The sequence below is a fragment of the Toxorhynchites rutilus genome, chromosome 2 (assembly GCF_029784135.1).
Source record: "Toxorhynchites rutilus septentrionalis strain SRP chromosome 2, ASM2978413v1, whole genome shotgun sequence".
Classification (NCBI taxonomy): domain Eukaryota; kingdom Metazoa; phylum Arthropoda; class Insecta; order Diptera; family Culicidae; genus Toxorhynchites; species Toxorhynchites rutilus.
Genome location: NC_073745.1, coordinates 82,854,829 through 82,878,800, shown reverse-complemented (window position 1 = coordinate 82,878,800; position 23,972 = coordinate 82,854,829). Strand labels below are relative to the sequence as shown.

The window sequence follows — 23,972 nt, the reverse complement described above, 5'->3', positions numbered from 1 at the left end:
GTCTACCGCTAACTTGGTAATCGTTTGTTTGGAGTTGCATCTGGATCAATTATCGATGAATGAATAAATGAATATTTTGAAAGTTTGTTGGAAGTTTTTCTTGTTAGTGTGTGGTATGGAATTAGTGGGCATGGCATGGAATAATTTCTACAGGGATACAAATAAAATTCAACTCTTCTGAATTTATTGGAATTTTAACCGATGGGTTTGCGTTACTTTGTAGAAGCAACTAAAGATGGTTGATATATTTTTTTATACTTGTTCTCGAGAGAACAATACACGAGATTTCCTGATTCGATGACCACCAAGCGGAAGGTTGTGTGTTTGTGAGCTGGCAGAAACAGAATGAAACATTTTGTAAAGGTTGTCATCATCAACAGAAAAAATAAAGAGTAATAAAATGTAATCATATTTATTGCACGACAATCATGGCAACAATGTTTTCTTTAATATTCAAGTTTTGAAAAATATGGAAACATTCTGGGACTATTTGGACTAGCGGGTTAGTACAGTAGAACACTAGCGTTGGATTCGCAGTTTTAGAATACTAGAAGCACTTATTACCTAGCAAGTTTTCATTGTTTCACTTCAGCACAAAGTAATAATAGTTTTTGAAAATCAACGGCACAATTTCGTCGGAGATGAAGTTTCGATCGGGTCGTATGGAACCGTACGGATTCAGCTGGGGCTGCGAAACGATTTCCAGGCTTCGTCCGGCTTCTTTCTGAAACTGAATCAAGTCCAGCGGGCAATCGCGTTCCGTATAGGAGGTAACGATGACTGGGCATCCAGCGGCAGCGGCCACCCTGATCGTGCTCGGCCAGGTATTAAATCCACCGCACCCGGCCATTGAGTGCATTATGGGGTTGAACATGCAGATTAGGTCCGGTTTCTTGTAGCAGTAATCCCGTTGATAGTCGTGATAGAATCGTTTGCACTGAAAGTCGAACTTAACGGCGCGGCACTTCAGACGACAGGTTCGGCACATTCTAGATGGATGGGTAGGGGGTAGAAAGGGAGATATGCGAGTTAGAGTGATAAGTATGCTTTTTGGATGGGTATCCAGCAATCATAGCACTACTGGTAAAGGTTCAAATGACTGCCGTCGCAATGCTGAAATAATTTATTTGATCAAGTTTAATCAATGTTTTGCAGTATGCATGATAAGGGAAGGGGGTATCACTACTATAAATTTGGTGAATTTTATTTCACCACAAAGTAGTAGTAATTTTTGAAGATCATCGGAGCGATTTCTTCGGATATAAAGTTACGATCCGGTCTTTGTGAGGCGAACGGATTTTCCGCTGGTTTCTGAATCACTTCAAGGGGTCGTCTTGCTTCCCTTAGAAGCCGCGTCAAATCGAGTGGGCATTCGTATTCAGTGTAGGCGGTGACCACTATCGGACAGTTGGAACTGGTAGCGGCCGCTATGGTTCGGGGCCAGGTATCTAGACAGCCAAATCCGGTCGATCGGTGCAGTCCGGGATTGTAGAAACAAATTAGATTGGGCTGGCAGTAGCGCGAGTCCTGTTGGTAGTCGTGATAGAAGCGGCAACATTGGAAGTCGAATTTCACCACGCGGAACTTGTGACGACAGGTACGACACATTCTGGAACGTGTAAATATCAGATATCAGAGAGATTTTAATAGTCCAGGCGAGACAGACATTGAGGGTAATTCTCTTTTGTATAATTACCTTCCATTGGGGTTTGGCAAAGGATTAGTGTTCAAGCAGATTTGGTTTCCTACGTGATCAATGAATCCTAGGAACTCAACTGAGTTTGGTATCTCCGCTTGAACTGTTATCACTGGTTAGATACATTAGGTACAGTTAGCCAAAGGGTACTGGTTTGTGGCTGCCGGAATTTTGGAACATGCCTCGGAAGTATGGCCTGGCATCACTTGGAATTGTTTGGTTGGCATATGGGTGAAATTCAGATAGCATTTCATGAACAGTGATAAAAATAAAATGATAATGATCGCAAAAATAACACCTCACAGTAAGAAATAAGAACAAGAAGGGAATGTAATAACGCTGATTAGATGACTAGGGTATGGTCGCAGATAGAAATAAACATAGTGCGTTCCAAAGTGAACTATTTTTTTAAAGAGCCCATTTCAGTGGAGCCAGTTATCGATGATCGATTAGACAAACGGTGCAATAGATGGATCGTTGTTTGTGCAATTATTTTCCGTTTGGATGAAATTTTGTTGTCGATTATTCTTTGTTGAATTTATTTATCATATAGTTAGAGCAAGTTCAACAATTGTTGTAACAATTTTGAAAACGTTAGTTTGATCTTGAGTAATTATTTTGTGACAGTTTTGACATTCATGTAGTATAATTATTATCTCGACTGGTTTGAAAATCAAGATTAGGTAAATCAAATTGAGTCTAAGTAGAAAAGGGTTCAACCTTCTGTATCGGGCGTACATTCAGTCAATTGTGACGTCTTTTATATTCATTCGTTGCCAATTGCTTTGGTTAAAGACAGCTTGAACGTATATTTTGCGGTACCCGTTACAATCTCGAACCTTTTCCAAGTGATACAGTCATCCGTATTTTACAACTTGAGCCGTTCATAGCAATCTTCCAGAGTGGGCAACTAGAAATAACGAGATCGTCACCGTTGATGAGATACCTTTCATTCGAAAAATCAGTCCTATAGATCTTTCACGCCTACGTAGATTCCGGGCTAATAGGTACCTTAAAATTCTGCGCTTAGTACGTTGCTGAAGTTTTCTGGACTGCCGTGGAATAAACAGTAACCACATATACAGTTAATATCATGCCTTCTGGTGTCACCGGTTGTAACGCTGCTTCATAGTTGGGCGCTCATTTCCGCCTGCTAGCTTGTAATACAGGCATTTAGGTCTACACCAACATTCCATCTATCAGTGATCAGTGAAACTTAGTAAACTATCGAACTTATAGAATGTCGTGCATTATCGAACCCAGAAACTTATTATTTTCAGACACAATTCTCTTTATTTTCTCACAATTCTATTTTCAGACACAATTCTCGTTCAAGATTTTTCAATCACTTGCAAATAACATGTTTTTCCGTTACATGGAATAAATGGTTTTTACAGAAAATATGATAGAATAAAGACAGCCCTAAATCGGATAATTCATTCCTCGAGTTTTGCCCTTATCAACACATCCGGCGATCCTTTTTTTTGGTATAGATAGAAGAAGATATAGGAGTGCGTTTCATCACATTAAAATCCATTTTCAGTTTCGAACAAAGATCAATTTCGCTAGCGCAAACATCAAATGGACTAACATCACTTGTCACTATGTAGTTGCAGAACATATAAGAATTTAATTTTCCGAATTTCCCCTTTTTCCTTCAGAGTTTTCTAAAAATTTTCAATTGTCATGTTTGGTTGGAATATTTTTGGTTGAAATATGTGTAATATTTTTATGGGACCCCCTTTCCATTCCAGAGAAGGGAGGGCAGTCATACCATTATAGAAACATTTCTCGTACCCAAAAACCCTCACATCCCAAATTGTGCTTGATAAGTTCTCGAGTAATGTAGAAATTTGTGTTTCATTTGTGTGGCAGCCCCCCCTTAGAGAGGGGGAAGGGGTCTCAAACTATCACGAGAACCTTTCCCAGCCCCAAAAATCCCCTACATATTAATTTTCATGTTGATCGGTTCAGTAGTTTCCGAGTCCATATAAATCAGACAGACAGACAGAAATCCATTTTTCCATATATATATATATATATATATATATATATATATATATATATATATATATATATATATATATATATATATATATATATATATATATATATATATATATATATAATCATAATACACACGTCTTAACTTAACAGCAACAAATTTTCTGAACAAAAAATTAATATCAATAGACATAAGTACATTCACCTTCAATTGACTATAAAGCCAATTCATTTATCACGTCGAGAACTGACACTGAATTTTCCGTTTGATCCACGCCGATCTCATTGATCGGACAGCTAGCTAAAGATTTTAATAAAAGAGCAATTCCAAATGAAATCGACAAATGACAAAACATGAGTATTTTTGATTCCAATGAAAGTGTGTATTCCGTTTGGGTTAGAGGAAATATGTGTTTTCCACAGCAATTGGGAATTTTTTGACTCAAGCGTAACTTTTGAAAAGAGCGTATCGATTTGAGTAAGAGAAATTCTTGATAATTTAAATCTCAAAAACTGTGAGTCGTACCGAAATAGTGTCTTAGAAAGAGTTCTAGAGTATTGATGGTTGAAAATGAAAAAAATGTACACTGAGAAAAAAAATTAGTACTCTTTTTTTTTATTTACAAAATAAAAATTCAATTTGCAATATCCAAAATACATATTTTTTAATTTTTTTTTATACAAAATAGAAGTCATGTAGAAAATTTACAAAATGGGCCCAAGATGGTAAAACTTTTTTTGACAAACTTTGTGGAGCATCGAATTTTTAGGAATTTTCGAAACATCGAATTTTTGTATGTTAACAATCATTTTTAGCCACAAATTATGAATCCTGATGTGATTCAAAACAAAAAAGGTTATCATCAATCTCCTTCTAAATGTAGCCATTCTCGAAAAATTTAAAAAAATATTTCTAATTTATTGTCTTTTATATAGTAAATAATCGCTTTTAATATGTTTGTCGTGTTATACCGTCATGTTCATGCAATTTTTTGAATTTGCTTATAATTTCCAACAACTTTTCCAAATACATCATCATGGTTCATTTTTTGACTCAAGCGTAACTTTTGAAAAGGGCGTATCGATTTGAGTAAGAGAAATCTTTGATAATTTATATCTCAAAAAATATGAGTCGTTATTTGAATTTGCGATATCAAAAAATATGTAATTTCTTATATTTTTTTAAATTTTTTCATATAAAATAGAAGTTATGTGGAAAATTTAAAAAATGGGCCCAAGATGGTAAAACTATTTTCGACAAAATTTGTGGAACATTGAAATTTTAGGAATTTTCGAAACTTCGAATTTTTGTATGTTAGCAATCATTCTTAGCCACAAATTATGAATTCTGATGTGATTTAAAACAAAAAAGGTTATTATAAATCTCCTTCTAAATGCAACCATTCTCGAGATATTTAAAAAAAATATTTGTAATTTATTGTCTTTTTAATAGTAAACAGGCCCTTTTAATATGTTTGTCGTGTTATACCGTCATGTTCATGAAATTTTATGAATTTTCTTATAATTTTCAGCAGTGGAGATCTTTTTGCTCGGCCCTATGCGCCAACCAACCGGCGCAGGATTCATAAGTAAGTAAGTAAATTGTTTCGTGAAATGGACCTGTCGATTGGCCGCCTCGTTAAAAAAAGGTGTTTTATTCATAGAAAAGGTTGACCCATTATCTCTGATACATTATTTGAAAGTACACTGTAGGAAACTGACATTTTGGATGTGGAACACAAAAGATGGATGAATCACAATTGGAAAAAATATGAATATAGAGGGACACACTCAACACGCTCAGCTCCACGGAAATACAGGTTTTTGAGGTAATTACACATTTTCAAAAGCATATTTAACCTCAAATTTTATACATGAACACGTACGGGGATCTCTCGAGGGTATGAAGCGCATATGATTGCTGGATCCGAATTGGTATATGTTAACACAAGAACAGCCTGTTACCACTGGGTTTTTTTTCTCAGAAGTCGAGAGAACGAATATTGAAACGCAGCCCGAAGCGAGCGGGCAGACAACTCACCTGATTCGGCTGATAACATCGATCGGAAGATTCTCGGCGTTGAGTTCAGGTCCCACGAAAACTACGCGCAGCTCGGTGATCTCTGGCACAATGTGAAGGAAGAACGCTTCCCACTTGTCCAAGGTATCACCTTCAAATTGCAACTCCGCCCCGACCAGATGGATCGTGAAGGTCTCCGTCGGTTTCAGCCCAGTCTGGAGGTAGCCGTAGAGGGCAGTTAGGGGTGCGGTGGCGATTTGTGTCAGCGTTGCATAGACACATTCGTCACGGAGTGCTGTTGGGTGTTGAGCCAGATAACAATTGCATTGGACTATTGACTGATCAATGGTCATGCTTACCATTTGAATTTTTGTAAAGCAACTTGATGACTTCGTCGATATTTGGCGGCAGGACGAACGACTTTCCGGCAATCCGAATTGGTAGCACCGGTTCGATACGGCCGAGAATCTTCTGGCGAAGGATGAGCTTCTGGAAGAGGAAAAATGATCGGCACCACTTATTGTGCGAGGGTAACATGTGGTCCGGATGTTCGGTGCAGAAGGAAATCTGACGACAGTCTTTGCATTCGGTCAGCAGATCTTGCCTCCATTCGCGACAGCTAGGAGAACAGCAGGTACGCGGGAAAAGAAGGATCTCTCGTTCGAATGGCTGGAGAGGGCGTTTCAACATCTGCTCGCACTGGTTCAGAGTGTGCACCCTTAGATTGCGATACTCCTCGTTAGTTAACTTGTGAGCCATATTGTAGATGTGTCCACCTAGAAAGAATATGGATCATTAATACATATCGTACCAAACAGCTACACACATCATACCTCTTCGTGTTGCGAATTCCTTGATGGCACTGCAGAGATCTTTATGTTCTGCTACGTCCGACCGTCGATGCTCTTCACTACAGTACGACACCATACTACAATCCTCACATTGTACAATGTTCCTCAGGGGGTTTTTGCAAACCTGAAAGTAAAACATTGAATCCATTTCCCACCAAAATGCCTCCCAATGATCCTACTTGGCAGTTGGTAGCGATAAAAACCGGTCGCGGGGCGAACTTGTACTCGATCGATTCTTCCTCCTCGTCAAAGTCCTCCTCGAGCTCGTCCTCCTCGGTTGTCTCGGTGCCGGGCGGCAAAGTCTTCGGCATCAGCTTGGCGGCAGCTGCGGTTGCGTTGAGCGCCGCCAGTTGCTTTTCAACGTTGAACTTTACGTTCACCTCCTGCAAGGTAGGCATCAAAACACGGATTGCATCTTTGGTTAAAAGGGCTTGATGGGGCGAGAGTTGTGGATCTACACTTGGCATACTCTGCACTGATGCAGGTGGTGAAACAGATGATGAGTGCACTAATGCCGCTTCGACCGCATCCGGAGAACCAGAATCGAGGGGACTTTTGGTGTCACCATTGCGGACAGTAGCAGAATTGTTTGTACTTTGCAGAATCGTTAGAATGCGTTCCAGATTTAGGTTCGATTTTGGCTTCTTAGGTTTTGGTTCATGCGTTTGGCAAGCTTCTACGGGCGATTGATTCGGGCTTATAGTGTCTACTGTATCTGTGACTGATTGTGTTGATGAGGTGGATGGACCAGGATTATCTGGGGAGCTTGAAATTTTCTTTTTCTTAGGATAGGAAAGAAGGATGTCGGCAAGGGTGGAAATAATCTCCATATTTTTCTTAAATGCCTCTGATCTACTTTGCTCCATGGCTGGGGACCTGGAATCAGACTGAATTGATGTCACATTTACATTCTGTATCGGTTCGTTTGTTACCGTCGCGGCTTTCGATCCGGCAGCGGTTGGCTGTTTGATTGGGGTCTTCATTTTCGCTGCATTCTTGTTGTGGACGTCGGGCTTAGGAGGAACTTCGGGCTTTTTTGGAAGGGGTTTTGCCTTGGTGCTGCTGGCAGCCGGTTTCTTCGCTGCAGATCCATTCAATTCTTCTGTTAGCCGGTCAGCCACAGCATTGGATTCGGGGGTTGATGCATCGGCATTGGGAGATGCAGGAGCTGGGCTTACAGGTACTGGAGCGGAACTAGGAACTGGGGTTGCAGAAGGTACCTGTGTTGCCACCGCTTCGGAAGGAGTCGGTAGATTCGCAGGTGGACTAGTCGTCTTCGCGGCGGGCAGTTTTTCTTTTTCCACCGAAGGTGATTTCCTTTTCAGAAATTCAGGTTTGGGAGGAAGTTCAGGTTTTTTCGATGACTTGGGAGTTGCTGGCGGGGTGCTTGGCTTGGGAGAGCTTCGGGAAGGAACTGACTTGGGAGGAGAAGGAGCTTTTTTGACTGACATAGGTGTGGTTGCTTTGGGCAGTGTCTTTTCTGGAGACTTGGATGGTGTTTTTGGTTGAGGTGGCGCTCCGGTATTCTTTGGTGGCGAAGGAGTCTTCTTCTGATCACTTGGGGCCAGTTTCACTGGGGTCTTCACTTCAGGAGCGGCAGTTTTTTTCTCTTCCGGTTTCGATGCAGCAATTGGACAAGCGGCGGCAACAGCGGTGACAGCAGCGGACTCTAGCGATTTTGCTACAACTGGCTCAAGCTTAGCAGATGAGACAAAATCGCTGCTTTGCACGTTTTTTGGAACGGTAATTTTTTCGTCTTCCGACACACTATTTTTAGGCGTTCTTTTGTTCTTTTTTGTGTTGTTGTTGTTGTTGTTGTTATTATTATTGACTTTCTGGTTCGGTTTTGCAGCAGTCTTCTCTGTAGCAGCTTTTTCAGCTCCTTCGGTGGCGATTTTCTTTTCTTCTGAAGCCTTTTGAGCTGCGACCTTATCAGAAGCAGCTTTATCTGCAGCAGCCTTCTCAGCGGCCGCCTTTTCAGCAGCTGCCTTTAGGACAGCGGCTTTTTCTGCGGTAGCCTTCTCGGCAGCAGCTTTATCAGCAGCAGCCTTTTCAGCGACAACCTTCGCAGCGGCAGCCTTCTCTGCAGCGGCTTTCTCAGCAGCAGCCTTTAGTGCAACGGCTTTTTCTGCGGCAGCCTTATCAGCAGCAGCTTTTTCAGCGGCAGCTTTTAGAGCAGCAGCCTTCTCAGCAGCAGCTTTTTCAGTAGCGGCCTTCTCAGCAGCAGCTTTTTCAGCAGCAGCCTTTTCAGCAGCGGCCTTCTCAGCAGCAGCCTTTTCAGCAGCGGCCTTCTCAGCAGCAGCCTTTTCAGCAGCAGCCTTCTCAGCAGCAGCTTTTTCAGCAGCAGCCTTTTCGGCAGCGGCTTTTTCAGCGGCAACCCTCTTAGCAGCCGCTGCAGCCTTCTCGGCAGCGGCTTTCTCAGCGGCAGCCTTTTCAGCAGCAGCCTTCTCAGCGGCAACCTTTTCAGCAGCAGCCTTCTCAGCGGCAACCTTTTCTGCAGCGGCTTTCTCAGCGGCAGCCTTCTTTGCAGCAGCAACCTTTTCAGCAGCAGCCTTCTCAGCGGCAGCTTTTACGGCAGCAGCTTTTTCAGCGGCGGCCTTTTCAGCAGCGGCTTTCTCAGCAGCAGCTCTTTCGGCAGCAGCTTTTTCAGCAGCAGCCTTTTCAGCAGCGGCCTTCTCAGCGGCAGCCTTTTCAGCAGCGGCTTTCTCAGCGGCAGCCTTCTTTGCAGCGGCAGCCTTCTCGGCAGCGGCTTTCTCAGCAGCGGACTTCTCAGCGGCAGCCTTTTTTTCAGCTGCAGCTTTCTCAGCAGCTTTCTTTTCAACAGCAGCCTTTTCCGCGGCTGCTTTCTCAGCAGCAGCGTTTTTTGAGGCAGCAGCCTTCTCAGCAGCGGCTTTCTCGTCAGCAATCTTTTTTTCTGCTGCAACTTTCTCAGCGGCAGCCTTTTCAGCAGCCGCAGCCTTCTCTTCGTCTCCGTTCACTTTTTTCTCTGGTTCGCTTTTTACCTCCGACCCTTTCTTCAATTCGGCGGCTTTCTTCGTTGATTCGGACTCCTTCCTTTCACGAGGTTGCTTTGTGGATTCTGATTCCTTTCGTTCACGTTGCTGCTGTTGTTTCTTCTGCTTATTAGATTCCGAGTCCTTCCTTGTTCGTGCTTGTTGCTGCTGCTGCTGCGGCTTGGCGACCGGTTCTGCTTTCTTCTGGTCTAATTCTTCTATCTTCTGCTCAACAGCTTCGATGCGCGCTTGCTGTTCAATGAGCTTGGCTGCTTCCGCTTCTTTGCGTTGTTTCTCCTCGATCAGACGCTTAGCCTCTTCGTCTTTCTGGGCCTTTTCAGCTAACAATTTTTGCAGCTCCTGTTGCTTCTTGGCTTTCTCCTCCTGTAGTCGTTTAGCTTCGTTTTGGATTTCCTGCTTTTCTCCGGCGATTTTCTTTGCTTCAGCTTCCTTCTGAGCGACCTTCTGATTGTCCGAATCCTTTCTGTTTCTCGACTGCTGTTTGTTGTTCTTCTGTGCTTGTTTAGGCGATTGTTCCTGCTTCAAATTATCAATCTTCTTCTGTTCTTCGTGCGTCTGCTGCTGGACCTGTTGAAGCACCTTTGAGGCAACTTCAATCTTCTTCTGAATCTGTCCCACATTTTCGGCCTGTTTCGTTCCATCTCCGGGGGCGTTTGCAATAGCGCCTTCAGCAGCGGCAATCTGAGCGCTAGCGGCTGCTTCCGCCAGTGCCAACGCACGCAGTCGCTTGGCGCGTTTCTTCTTGTGTTCCTTCTTGGGTTTCGAATCCGCCTGGGCTGGTTGGACGGGTTGGTCGCTCTGACCTTCCACAATTGGCTTCTTCTTGCGATGTCTGCGGTTGCGCTTTTTCTTCTGAGCATCCGCTCCCTCCGCTTCACTTGAGGTCCCTTCGGCAGTGGTGCTTCCTGCGTTGACTCCATTCTGAGCAGGAGCTGGCGCTTTGGGTGCTTGTGGTTTTGGTTTTACGTTTTCTGCGGGTTTAGTTTCCACTTTAGGTTTGGCCGGAGCCTTCTGTTTCTGCTTTGGAGAGCCTGGTTTGGGTTTATCGGTTTCGGATGGTGCGACGGTTTTTGGTTGTGCTACTACGTTTTCTGTGGGTTTAACTGGTTCTTCAACGGGTTTGGCAGCATCCACTGGTGGGAGAGTTTCAACAGCATCCGGCTTCGCAGGTCCATTTTTCGGTTTCCCCTTTTTCGCCATTTTGTGTAGTTTTTAGATAGCTGAGAGAATAAACAAGTTTATGTTATTTTTCCTTTATCACAACTGGTTAGAACGATTAATATTTCCGCGGTCGACAAGTAGCGATCCGCACGTCTGGTTTTCGCGAGAGCAAGGTATGAAACAGAGCATCTGTTTGGGGTAAACAGTCTATAAATACGTATATATAACTTTTTGTTTTGTTCCGAGTGGGTACTTCGAGATGTGGGCGAACAGTAACGATAATCGAATTCGTTGACCACACGATGAAAGCCAGTAAGTGAAAATCAGACATCGTTTTGCGTTGCGTAATTCGTTATGTCTGGTTTTTTGGTTTATAGTTTGGAATAATTTGATATCATGCGATTAAATTCGATGATTGAAGTCGATAGCAGTTTCCACTTGTTGGAAATGTTGCCGGCTAGGGTCAACATTGTGGGCAATGTTCAGTGGTTAAAATGTTTGTTAGTTTATTTTCATTCATTTTACGCCAGTAGTCAACAAGTAGTGCCATTATTCTGCACTGAATCAGTGGGATGCTGATTACGAAAAATGTACACAAATTTTGGCGCAAATTCTAACTCATTGAGACGTGACCCAAATTCAAATTAGTAAGTTAAACATACCGAGAATGAAAATTATATCCCATTAATGCTGTTCGTTTTTCGATATTCACGAATGTTTTCAAGTGCAATGTTTCAGCCTGTGGTTGGTCCAAGGGCACACGTGTTGTTGGTGAGCCGCAGTCGATGTGTTCCACTCAGCAGTACCCTACTAGAAAATCGCGTGGGTCGTGCTGCTTGATGTGAAGTTTAGAAATGGCATTTTTTATTTCACTTGATGTCACAACGTGGGGGTATGTACGAGCGGAAAAACAAACCGAAGCAAAAAGGAAATTTTTTCGACGGATCTTTTATAAATAGTCCGAGGGCAATGTCTCTTTACTCATGTGGAACGAACCCACAGCAGCTGATGAAAGAGAAATGATCCTCGGTTACAATACGCATCTTTAACGTATTCATCCTCTTGAACTTCACCGCGGACTTGATTTTTCACCTTTCTCCTTCAGTAGAAAGTTTTATACCAGGCATCGTGATGAGGCACGGATGTATTGAGAGGTACGTGTTTTTCACATGTTATATAAAATTAGACAGATTTATCGTTGGATCGATTCAATGGTTTATAAGAATTTTATGAGTCGAGAGTTTAACGATGGGGAGATTTCATATAACTTATTGCACAGGCACAATTCCAATAAACCATACATAAATCATAATTTACTTGAGATAGACAGCATTTTGGTGCACCCATTGCGTGGAAAACCAGTGGGACGGAGCAATATATTTTGATATATGAGTCATTATACTCTGTTCTTCTCAATTCTTCAGCAATTCATCATGTCATGCAACAAGTTGATTATTTACTAAAACTTTATCCTATATTTTTGAAAAGTCTTCCGAAACCGTTCTAATGAAACGGGGTCATAGATATTTAAAATCGCATTTTTATAAATGCTGAAAAAGTCTTGAATTCGACGTTTTCCGCTTCGAACATATCTATTTTTGGGGCCGGGGAAGGTTTTCATGATAGTTTGAGACCCCTCCCCCCTCTATACAAATGAAACACAAAGTTCTGCATTACTCGAGAATTAATGAAGCAAACGAAACCATGCAAATGGAACACAAATTTTTGTATTACTCGAAAACAAATCAAGTAAATGAAGCCAAATTAGGTACATTCACGATGGTTAGACACTCCACCCTCCTCTCTGAGGGGAGGCTGCCATACAAATGAAACACAAATTTCTGCATTACTCGAGAATTAATCAAGCAATTGAACCAAATTAGGCATATGAAGGTTTTAAGGCACAATAATGTTTTCACGGTGGTTAGACACTCCACCCCCTCTCTAAGTGGGAGCTGCCATACAAATGAAAGGAAACTTTTCTGCATGACTCGAAAACTAATCAAGAAAATACCAAATTTGGCATGCGAAGGTATTAGGGGACACAAAACGTTTCTATGGCGAATAGACACTCCTCCCGTCTCTCTGAGGGGGTAGGGGGCTGCCATACAAATGAAGCATAAATCTCCGCATAATTCAAGAACTAATCAAGCAAACGGAACTAAATTTGGCATGTGAAGGTTTTATGGGGAAGAAACATTCCTAAGGTGGTTCGATACTCCTCCCCCCTCTCTAAGGGGGTCTCCCATACAAATTAAACACAAATTTCTGCATAACTCGAGAACTATTCAAGCAAACGAAACCAAATTTGGCATGTGGAGGTTTCAGGATGCAATAAATGTTTTAATGGCGGTTCGACACTCCTCCTCTCTCTCTCTAAGGGTAGGTTGTCACACAAATGAATAAAAAAGTGAATGTTTGAAGGTATTGATAGCAAAAAACAAATTTCAGGTGGGACGAAGTTTGCCGGGAAGGCTAGTCGTGAATATTATAACAAGTAAATAAATTCAGTTCCTATCAATTTGTTCAGATTTGTTATTTGAACTCCGATTTCGGAATCACACAGATGGTTACACGAGTCGAACCAATGCTTCATGAATGAATTTTTCAATGACAGAAATAAATTATTACATTATAGACTCTTCTTTCAAAATAAAATATACGGCCCGAACTTTACAGATCCGGGCTCTTATCTCTATTCTCTTATTTGCGAGCAGTGTTGGCAAACATACAGATTTATCTGGAAAGGTACAGATTTTTTCGGTACAGATTACAGATTTTTGTTGGTACAGATTTTTCGATAGTTAAATTCATAACACGAAGAATGAACAAGCAGATTGAGAGAACCAATTTCAATGATTCGATCCTCAAGGTTACTGCAATGTTAAATCCTTGAAATTTTCCAAATCTAACAAGCATCAATGTGATAAAACGATTTCATTTTGGGTCTCTACGATGGGGTTTTACAAGAGCCGGAGAACGAATACCGTGCTCCAAAGTGAAATTGATCAGAAATCCTGGTTGCAGAAAATACACATGTACAGAAATGAATTCCGTTCGTATTTTAGAATTTTCTACTTTTCGTTGCCTCGCTTTTAAGTTTAACAAGAGTAGGGGAGGTGGGAGTAATACGGACACTATGGGAGTATCTGAGCAGGAAAGCTAGAAGCCATAAGATATCTCTCATAAACCAATTGAGTCTCAAAAGGAGGAAACAAAATATGCATGGTGTCGCATAATTTCGAGTTTTTATCACCGTATACCTATTTCTACCAAACTTGTAATTTTGACCGGTGTGATGTTTGGTTATCGAAATATAAAAAATTAAAAAAGTTTTAAACAAAATGAAATACATTTCATTCTAACATTGCAAGCAGGGCTCAGCAAAGTCATATTCAACTGAGGATAGTCAGCTGACTATTGGGGAAATTCCCCTCCGTATTCAGTTGGAAATGACTTTTGGCTTCTTCACGGAGTTTCTCCGCCAAAACGACTAAACAGTCAGTCGGACGTTTAGTCGCTTTCCCCCTCTACGACTCGACTATATCATTTCATTCTTCCCTGTCAAATTGTCTTCATAGCATTTTGAAGTGGCTTCCCCCAAAACGAATTCGTCCCTCTCTCTCTTCCATGTATCATGTATGCATGCATCGATGTTTGAGTTCAACGTGGTTTGACATACGCTACAGATGAGCTATATTTTTTTGTATCGTACACGAAAATTACTCACACGTAGAAAATAGCGTGCAGTGTGTGTGCGCTGTTTTGCACGCTATTTACTAATACTAACGCGAGGACCTTTCTAGCATACCTGATAACTGTCTAAGTTCTTTGAATTCACGATGGGTAGACAATAAACCGTCCATCAATGAGGTAACTACTTTTTGCATCAGAAATCAATTTTTCGTTCCTCTTTATATGGACGTAAAAATAAGATTGCGTACGCGGGTAACAATTTCGTTCCTAGGGGAGTAGAAATGTGGATTGAAGTCAGTAGAATGAAGAGGCAGATTTGTATTCATTAGTCCCGTCAGTTAGAATAACCACTGATTGGACTAGTTCATCAGTCATCCTCACTCTCGTAGCTAGTCAATTCATTTTCTAGTCAATGCAAATTATGTTGACGGTGAATGCCGAAGTAGTGCTAGTCGAAGCGAAACGACTGAGAGGATAGTCGATATTAATTTTTCATCTTCGAAAATTTCGAGCCCTGATTGCAAGTACATGATAAATACGTCTATTTGCATAATACAGTAACGTCTCGATAATATCACAGTCAAAACGAAATTCGCGTGATATAATGGAAACGTGATATATTCGAAACAGGTTTTTTCGTAAAAAAATCTATGTTTTATCTCCAATATGTAAAATTTAAACACTTTTTTCCCTGTGACATGCAAAATATATAGAACAACATTCATTACATTATTCATCACATGAGCTGTAATACAACATTTGTTTACACAATGCATATTGAGATTAGTGTTGCAAAGCTATTCTCATAGTAATTTCTCGAATATTTCCTAAAAACAGTAAACGAGCTGAAAAAGTGATTTGTTCTGAGCATTCATTCTTATAACTCGAATTATTGACTGCCATTCTGTGTGAATTGTCTCATGCTGATGTTATTCGATTGCATATTTTAGAGTTGATATTTCCAATTGACATCTGTATGCATTCACTTACTTCTTCATCTTCCTCAAAATCAATATATTAAATTCTTTCTAATTGCCCATTCTCTATACAGCATTTTTTCAAAAATTCATAACTTTCGAACTGCTTCACCGATTTAGATCGATATATCAAATTAATCCAATGAGCTAATCTTCTTCGAACAAATATCATACTTGCGAAAACAATGGATTTTGTTTTCGTGATTGTTGATTGTCTTGTTTTTTATAGTTTACATGGAGTCGGGACCAAGGGCGCTATATTTTTTCTTGAAAACTGAGTTTTTTTACATAAAATATAAAAATATATGAGAGATTTTTGCTTTAGTTTTTAAGTTATGATTTTTCTGATTTAATCGATGGTGCAAAGAATCATTTTCCCCTTTTTTCCAAAAATGATTTTTTTTCAAAAATTCTTGGGTATTGGACCGATTCAGATGATCGATATGTCAAATTGAAGTTGATAAGCTATTCTTTTTTGAAAGAATATTTTGCGAAAAAACTGAATCCTAGTCGCATAGATCTTGTCTAGTCGTACAGAAATACTGCAATAAGACTGAAGACATATAAACTTTAAAAAATCATAACTCAAAAACGAAGAATTACACCTTTCTGATTTTTAAATGTGTTATGTAAAAAACCTCAGCTTTCAATTTCAAAAATTGCGCCCTTGGTTTTTAAATCTTGTAAACTATGAAAACCACATATAATCAATAACTACGAAAACAAAATCAGAAAATTCAAAGAAGACTACCTTCTTGGCTTCAATTTGATATATCGATCACCTGAATCAACTGATCGTCTGAATGAATTCTTTGAAAAATAATAAGTCAAAAACAAAAAAAAATAACACCTCTCTGATTTTTGGATATGTAATGTAAAAATCCTCAGGTTTCAAGAAAAAATATTTAAAAAATAGTGCCCTTGTTCCCGAGACCGTGTAAACTATAAAACAAAAATTATATAATCAATAATCACAAAAACAAAATCCAATTTTTGTTCGAATATTTATTTTGATATGTAGAATCGGTACAGTAGTTCAAAAGTTATGAATTTTAAAAAAAGGGCATTTTTGGAAAAAGGGGAGAAAAGTTGAATTTTCGGACCACCCATTTTAAATGGTAAAAACAATAAAAAAAAATGTTTTGCGATAAAGAACAAAATCACAATTTTTCACGAATGACTGTATACTGATAACATGTGACACTGTGACACATTCTTTCCTCCTCGAGTTCGGGTTTCAGGAGTAGGTAAGTATGACAGAGTATTTATTAACTGCACCATACCTATTCGCTTTCAAGATTTGGTGATTGGGGCTGATTAAATAAAATCCAAAATAATACATCTTTCAACGTTTTTAGTGCCTTGCTCAGTCTTTCTGAATTAAACATGAATGACATTTCCAATTTTCTAGGTAGATTAATTTTAATATATCGAATTATTCCCTGGTCTATTGGTTGAGCAATAGATATTATATCCGGCATTTGTGGAGAAAGCTCATGTTAATCTATTATCAGAGAAAATGTAATCCCCTCAATGGCGCGCAGTGTAGTTATCCATCATATTAATAAAACGGCTTTAGGTTCTAGTTTTTTGTTATAATCTGACAAACTTCCGGAACAAACTGATTTTGAAACCACTTACAGAATAGTTGCCGGTTCATCCAAGCAAAAGCAGAACCTCGTTAGTACACTGGAAGCGAGAAATCCTTGAAATATCGAAGATTATTCTATCTTCCAATTAATATCAATGGCAATTTAAGGGTATCGGTAGAATAGGACCACGATATGAAAGTTATTCGGTTTTGTCAGTAGTGATTTCTGCAACACTTTTTTTCTCCGAATGAGTTAATGTAATGTTTTTATTTTTTGAAAAGTAAACTAGATTTAAGTTTTTCCACTCAAAAATGAATTTACTTTTCCTTATATAGGAGAAGTGTGTAATACGCACCCCCTAAGCGAGAATGGATTTATCTTGACCGTGCTCTAAAAATAAAGGTAACAACTACGTCAGTACGTAGATTAGTTAACCCTCAGTCATATGTACTCGTTCTATATTTTAGATACTGAATAACAGAAGTGCTACGAATTTTATTTTGTAAGGCGCCCAAATTCTAAATTTCCAATCACACGGTGTTAAATGGCCCAGCAGAAGTATATTATGCCAATGAGTTGTTTCTCTCAGAGACAATATGGCTCAGAAACAGCTTGTATGAATGAGAGATTCCATCAATCTATTCCCTTCATGCCCACCAGCGAAGAGAAGAAACCGTTCCTCCGGTGAGCGTGTTCTCCCAGTATTCGTGCATTAATTCTCCAGTCCGCGCTCTTGTTTTCCTGCATTCTCTGAGCACATAATATAGATGCCAGATGTGAGAACATGTTTTCGTTGTCAAGACATTTAATTTGGTGAAAACATACTGAGGTTATTTCAAAGTATGTGAAAGCAATTGTTTGTGTGATTTATCGAACATGATTTAGAAATATCGTGATGGTTTGCTCATTTTTGTTCATTATGATTACATTTGAAGACATTCATTCGTGCCATGCAGAGATATTTGAAAAAATAATCTGGCATCCCTCACAAACAAGCTATTTCTCTCGGGAGATTGTTGACGACCAAAAGCGAGAAAATTGCTCTGATCGAGGGTATGCCATACTCCCCGATGGTAAGCTGATGCGGAAAATATGGCTTAAATATTATAGAATAACATGTAGAAGATGTTCTCATTAACAGAAATCTGAAATTCAAAATGTAATGTCCATATTACCCCCACTGTCCGTATTACCCGCGGTTCCCCTACATGAATTTAGAAAAAGGCATAGCACGCAAAAACTACGTTACGCAAGAAGAGGGGAAGGGAGGTCCAGGTGGACCTTTCCCGTACAGCATCGAGTCTCACTCGTGGTGTAATTGCATAACATAGGGCGCTAGAATGCTCAGCAGAGTAGTGAAGTCACTTGATGTGTGACGTATTAAATAATATGTTAATGTGACATAAGGAAGGGGGGGAGGGTGGTCTGCCGTGATCGTTACGTAACAAATTTTCATTTGAATTCCTAAACTAGATGCTCCGGCGATCTTCATCTCACCAAATTTATTTTTCTGATATGAACTCATTCGAACATTCGCGTTTTCTTACTAAGCGAACGTTCGTGGGTTCAATCGCAGAACTCGCCATTGATGTATCCTCTAATTGGCCCCTCACAATTTACTTTTACTATAATTTTCCTATTACTTCTACCAAAACTCGTCATTATAATATACAATTATTATCAGACACAATATTCGTTCAAGATTTTTGATTCACTTGCAGATAACATGTTTCTCCGTTACGTGGAATACATGTTTGATAAAATTTCAAAATTTTAAACATAACATAACATTGATCTAAGAGGCAATAAACCAATACAACAAAATGAAGACGGCTCATATTGGACCATTTCTTCTGGTTTTCCGCTTACCTACACATTCGGCCTTCCATTTTTATTTATATAGATAGAAGATATAGGAGTGCGTTATTTCGCTTGAAATCCATTTTTGCTTTCGAACAAAAATCATTTTCGATAACGCAAACATCAAATGGACTAACAACGCTTATCATGATTTAATTGTATAACATATGGAAATTCAAATTCCCGAATTTTCCGACCTTGCAACAGAGTTTTCCGAAAAATTTACGATTTTTCACTCCGCTATATGGATCTACATGGAGAGACGAATACAACAAAACAATGATGGCCCAAATCGAACCATCTCTTCCTCGGGTTTTCCGCTTACCAACACATTTGGCCTTCCATTTATATTTATATAGATAAATACATGCGCTTTTGTATGCTTGAGCAGCTAGCTTCGATTTTGGGGCCGAATAAGGTATGTTCCCTGAGCATCCAAGATAATAAATCATGTGTTGTATTGAGCATAACAGCAGCCAGTAAGCAGGCACCAATTAATACATCTCGAATATCGCGTTAATCTACCGGATCATGATGTTGTCATGGCTGTTAAATATAAGCTTGCTTAAAAGAGATTGTCCATCGTTTTTCATCATGAAGAGTATTTGCTATAGTTCTGCCTCATTCTCTTCGTATGCGTGTAAGCATATCCCAGATGAAATGAGGCAAACCACTAGCTGTCTTAGAAGCAGTCCCTTGCGGACTACTGATTCAGGAAATTCTTGAATTGAAACCCTTGAAATTGCTGCATCCATACGCGACTAGCTCTCACTGGAAGCAGTGATGCAAAGAGTGCCTGTCAGATATGATCCACTCCGAATCTGCCTTGGATTTGTGAAACATATTAATCATGTTGAGAACGCCCAAGTGGTAGACTAATATTCATTCGACATTTTTGTCATACATACTCACAATGATTAACTTATTAAGCGAGAGTCCTACCGATTCTTCATTCGAGCATTTCACGATTTTTCCGCACGGTATTGGATATTTTTTCACAAAAGAGTTCATGCAAACGCTAAAACAGCTGAATAAAGATGCGTTTGATAAACAAAATACATAATACGTCTACTTCAACTTCCATGACTCGGTTATGATAAATCTGACCATGCTGGACCATGCATCAGAAGACAACATCAAGCCATTTTTAGGCCCAATGGAAATTTTTCTACTCTGGTTCCCAGAGGAATGAAAATTCAGCCAAATTCAGCCAATTGATGAGGAATTCAGAGAGCTGCGTAATGTTGATTTTTCAGACTAGTCTCCGGATGAGTGAACCAATGTTGTCATGTTTTGGGGTAAAGTTTTTGCCACAACTTACTAAACACCGAAAAAAATGGTTTGGTGCACATGTCTGCAACCATCAAGTTTAAGTATAATGCGTCGATATATGATGAGAAAAAATAACTGTTAAATCATGTTTTACAGTGTTGATTGATTGATTGTGTTGAAATATAGAGACATTAAAATTTTACAGTTCTAGTTCTGAGAAGGGCCCTTGTGGACAAACTCAATCCAAACTCCTTCTTCATCTGCCCTGAGAAAGACACTTCGTTGTCATTGCTCGTCAGCAAACCGTGTCCGCTTCCACACACATCGAACGACGTTCTCGTGAAAATGTTCAATAAAATTCGCAATTCAATATAAAAAAATCCAGACAAATCAAGACTTTCGATTTTCCAATATAAAGATTTCTGTTCAATACACTTGGCAACTCTGGCTTAACCCTTTAAAAGGCTGTGGAAACTTGGTAAGGAATCGATTCAAACAAATTATCTTTGATAAAAAATAAACTATTGAAACAGTTGAAAAAGTTGGTGGTAATATAGTTGCCAGGAGGTCTCCGTAGCCACATTGGTTGCGCGTTCGCTTAGTAAGCGATCGATCGTGAGTTCAAAACTCAGGACCCTCATTGACCATCTTTGTGTTGTTACAGAATAACGTCCACGCAACAATCATCAGCGATGGAGATCGATCCACGGTCGAAATTAGATCGATTCATCCATACAACTGCTCTGCTCTGCAAGACACATCGGGCTGCTGTTCTATAAATAGCTCAACAATGATCAATCAACTTTCTCCGCTGTCCGGTGGTCTAACTGGATAATGGAAGAGAAATACAATACAGAATACTCTTACGCCTAAATGGCTACTGTGTAAATGTACCATATGCAATGGTATAGAAGGAATACTGGCGAATGGCAACTGTGTAATGTAATGTGCTATAATTATAGATATGATAACCATGTGACATGTACACGATTAAAATTCGGCTTTGTTACAGCTAAAATGCTAATGAGCCTAAAATAAATAAATGGGATAAAAAAAATAAAAATATAGTTGCCACTGCCCGTTAACCACAAAATCACTGTTCGCCGATGCCTTACCAGATACTTTTAGAGTTCTTTGGTTAAGCAAAATATTGAAATAATATTCCAAGTGCGGCGAAAAAATTAATTCTGTGGGTGACAATATAGTAGTTACGACCTTATAACAGGTTAACCAACCGCAGTCTCTAAATTAGTAAGAATTTTGCATGAATAAGAGAATTAGAATTATGAATTAGAGAATTAGTAAGAATTTTGTATGAATAAGACAAAAACGAGAAATAGGTTTTTGTTTGCAAAATTTGGCTATTGGGGGTCTAAGGTATCAATCAACTCTGGATAAGGGGTCTATTGCCCAAAATTGTTTGAGAACCCCTGATTTAAATCAATTGAATCTTGATGCAATATTCGTTATTTGGGGCAACTCCAGGATGGCTTCAGACGTGCCATCATCCGAGTTGAACGACGGTTGGCTCCTCGTTCCAGGATGTTATCAGGTTCAATATGTCCTCATGATCATGGGGGATCTCACTTAGATGAAAAACTCAAAACAAAGGATCCGGAATTAGAAACGAAACATTTTGAGTATGCAGAGAAATCGTTAGCTGTTGTTTGGAATAACTTAGCGATCAATGGATATCCCGTCAAAGTAGAATATATTGAGAATATATTGAAACTTCAAAAAATGCACATGAGTATACTGCATACAAGATAAAACGGGCCAATTTTGTTGCAGATAAATTGGTTACCAAATGAACAATTATAAATAGGCGGGAACCGAAAATCGAAATAATTATCTAAACGTTTATACTGAAGATCTACTCTGAGGTCTACCGCATTTCTTTTGCTGTATATTTTTTATGTACTTATTAGAACTAGTGCTCAACTGTTATGGTACTGTAGCTACTATCAGCTTGTCGAATTGACACAACAACCCTATCGATGTCTAGCCGGTCAAACAGCAAACTCAGCTGTCGAAATTCTTTTGCAGTGACTCAAGCAAAAAATCGGCTTGGTTCGAAATTTTCATTCATCAGGATAATCAACAACATGATTCATTAGGCAACATGCTTGCGTTCACCCCGGAGCGACATCGCCGCGGGTAGGCCATTTTGTCTTACTGAGCCACTTCTCGTTGACATATCGCACTAAAATGAAACCTAAATATTTTTAGAAGGTCTCTCCATTAGACTCTTGAGTAAGTTCACACAGCAATGCAACGCACGTTCTTCTCTGATCAGTTGTTGTCTCTTCCCGTGAATATTATCTCGCGCGCGCACAGGCTCGCGCGGTCCTGTGTTCGCACAGTTTTATTTCGTCACTAATAATAAACACAGAATTCTTGAACAGACGTAGCGACAAAAAAACAACAATAACAACGGGGAAAACTAAACCTCTCAGCCGTGGCGTTCAACAGCGCACCAACAGAAATGCTATTATTATCTTTTTCACTTTTTCTCAGATTTTCATCCTTTTTTGTAATCTTTGCGCCCGTCGAGTCAGTCGATGGGGAAGAAATACGGAATGAGCTGCAAATCACTTTCAGTATACTGATTCAGAATGTAATTAATCAACGTCTGGAGATTGATGACGGTACTCGTCGATTGCTCAAACGAATGATGGCGTCAAGAACGATTTGAATTCATTATGTTCCGGAATTGAACCGCATGGTTGCCTTTCTCCAAATGGAACATTCATTACATAACCACACTGTTTCCCATTGTACAATGCACAACCAACTCCAAATTGACCAACGCAGCACATACTTTCACAGAAAAACTCCCGCAACTGTGGCAAAGCTCGCGAAAAACCAGACGATTTAAGGGCCAATGTCTTCCGCTGCTCTTCACATGCTTGAATTTGGTCACTTTGGTTACCTACTTTGTTCTCTACTTTGACTTCACCTTCGCTAGATTGATTCTAGGAGCAGCTCTAGAGATTTAGTATTTATCTGTCTCAGCGGTCGAAATTAGACTGTGGCTTTTGGGATCGGACGGAAAAACTTGGCGACGACGACGAAAATGAACCAAAAGTGAAAAGAGAATTGCCGACGACCCGCGCGCCGCTGGGTTTGAGAGCGTGGAGAAATTTTCCGAGTGAATCCGGGAGAAGCGACTAATCGCAACCGCGGAACGCATTCCCGGCTTAGGAATAGCCGTGCACGTGTGTCTTGGTGTGAAAATTTTCGTGAGGATTCGAGTTTGAGGCAACGGTGTGCGCATTTTGCATGCACTTACGTTCGCAGGCGTGGCGTTGTTGTGATTTGGAAAAGCGGTTTCGGTGTGCCATGACAGTTTGGTTCAGTGGTGGTCATAGACTTATGGTCTGGTCATTTTTTTGTAAATGGACTAACCGTGGGGAGGTTCCAATGTTGACAACACGTAAAGGGCATTGAATATATTTTCATGCGCTATTGTAGCAATTGGCTTCAGGTAATAAAATGCATGAGTAATGGATTAGTTTGAGAAAATAAAACAATATGTGGCTGTTGTTGCAGTTTTTTTCGAACTAACAGAAAACACAGGGCAAAACAAGGCTCAATTAGATAAATAGTTTTCGGTAATGTTCACTATGAATAGTTTCGTCGGCATATACAATCAATCGCAAAATTGAGTGTACCCCGTGTTGGATTGTTGTTTTTGAATCCTCCGAGCTTAGAAAGTAAATAATTTAAGAAGATATTCATCGTGAAATCGATCATTTTTAATTTCATGTAGTGATAAGAAAAAAATAAAATGATCTTATTTCTACTTCAAGTTTAATAAACAAACAAG

At 39.7% G+C, this 23,972-nt stretch overlaps 1 protein-coding gene across 2 annotated transcripts; it reads right to left on the bottom strand.

Moving 5' to 3' along the window:
- Positions 1-396: 396 nt before the first annotated feature.
- Positions 397-23,238, bottom strand: LOC129767935 (axoneme-associated protein mst101(2)). Of its 2 annotated transcripts, none has more exons than XM_055769238.1 (7): positions 23,080-23,238; positions 7,504-10,805; positions 6,751-7,458; positions 6,554-6,695; positions 6,080-6,496; positions 5,742-6,015; positions 397-989 (listed from the first exon to the last, which is right to left on the bottom strand). In XM_055769238.1, exons 2-7 carry the CDS (start codon positions 10,783-10,785, stop codon positions 584-586), a joined length of 5,229 nt encoding a protein of 1,742 aa, XP_055625213.1. In that variant the 5' UTR covers positions 10,786-10,805; positions 23,080-23,238; the 3' UTR covers positions 397-583. The 2 variants fall into 2 exon arrangements, with proteins under 2 accessions (XP_055625213.1, XP_055625212.1); XM_055769237.1 differs by lacking the exon at positions 397-989 and adding an exon at positions 1,042-1,609.
- Between the last annotated feature and the right edge of the window lie 734 nt (positions 23,239-23,972).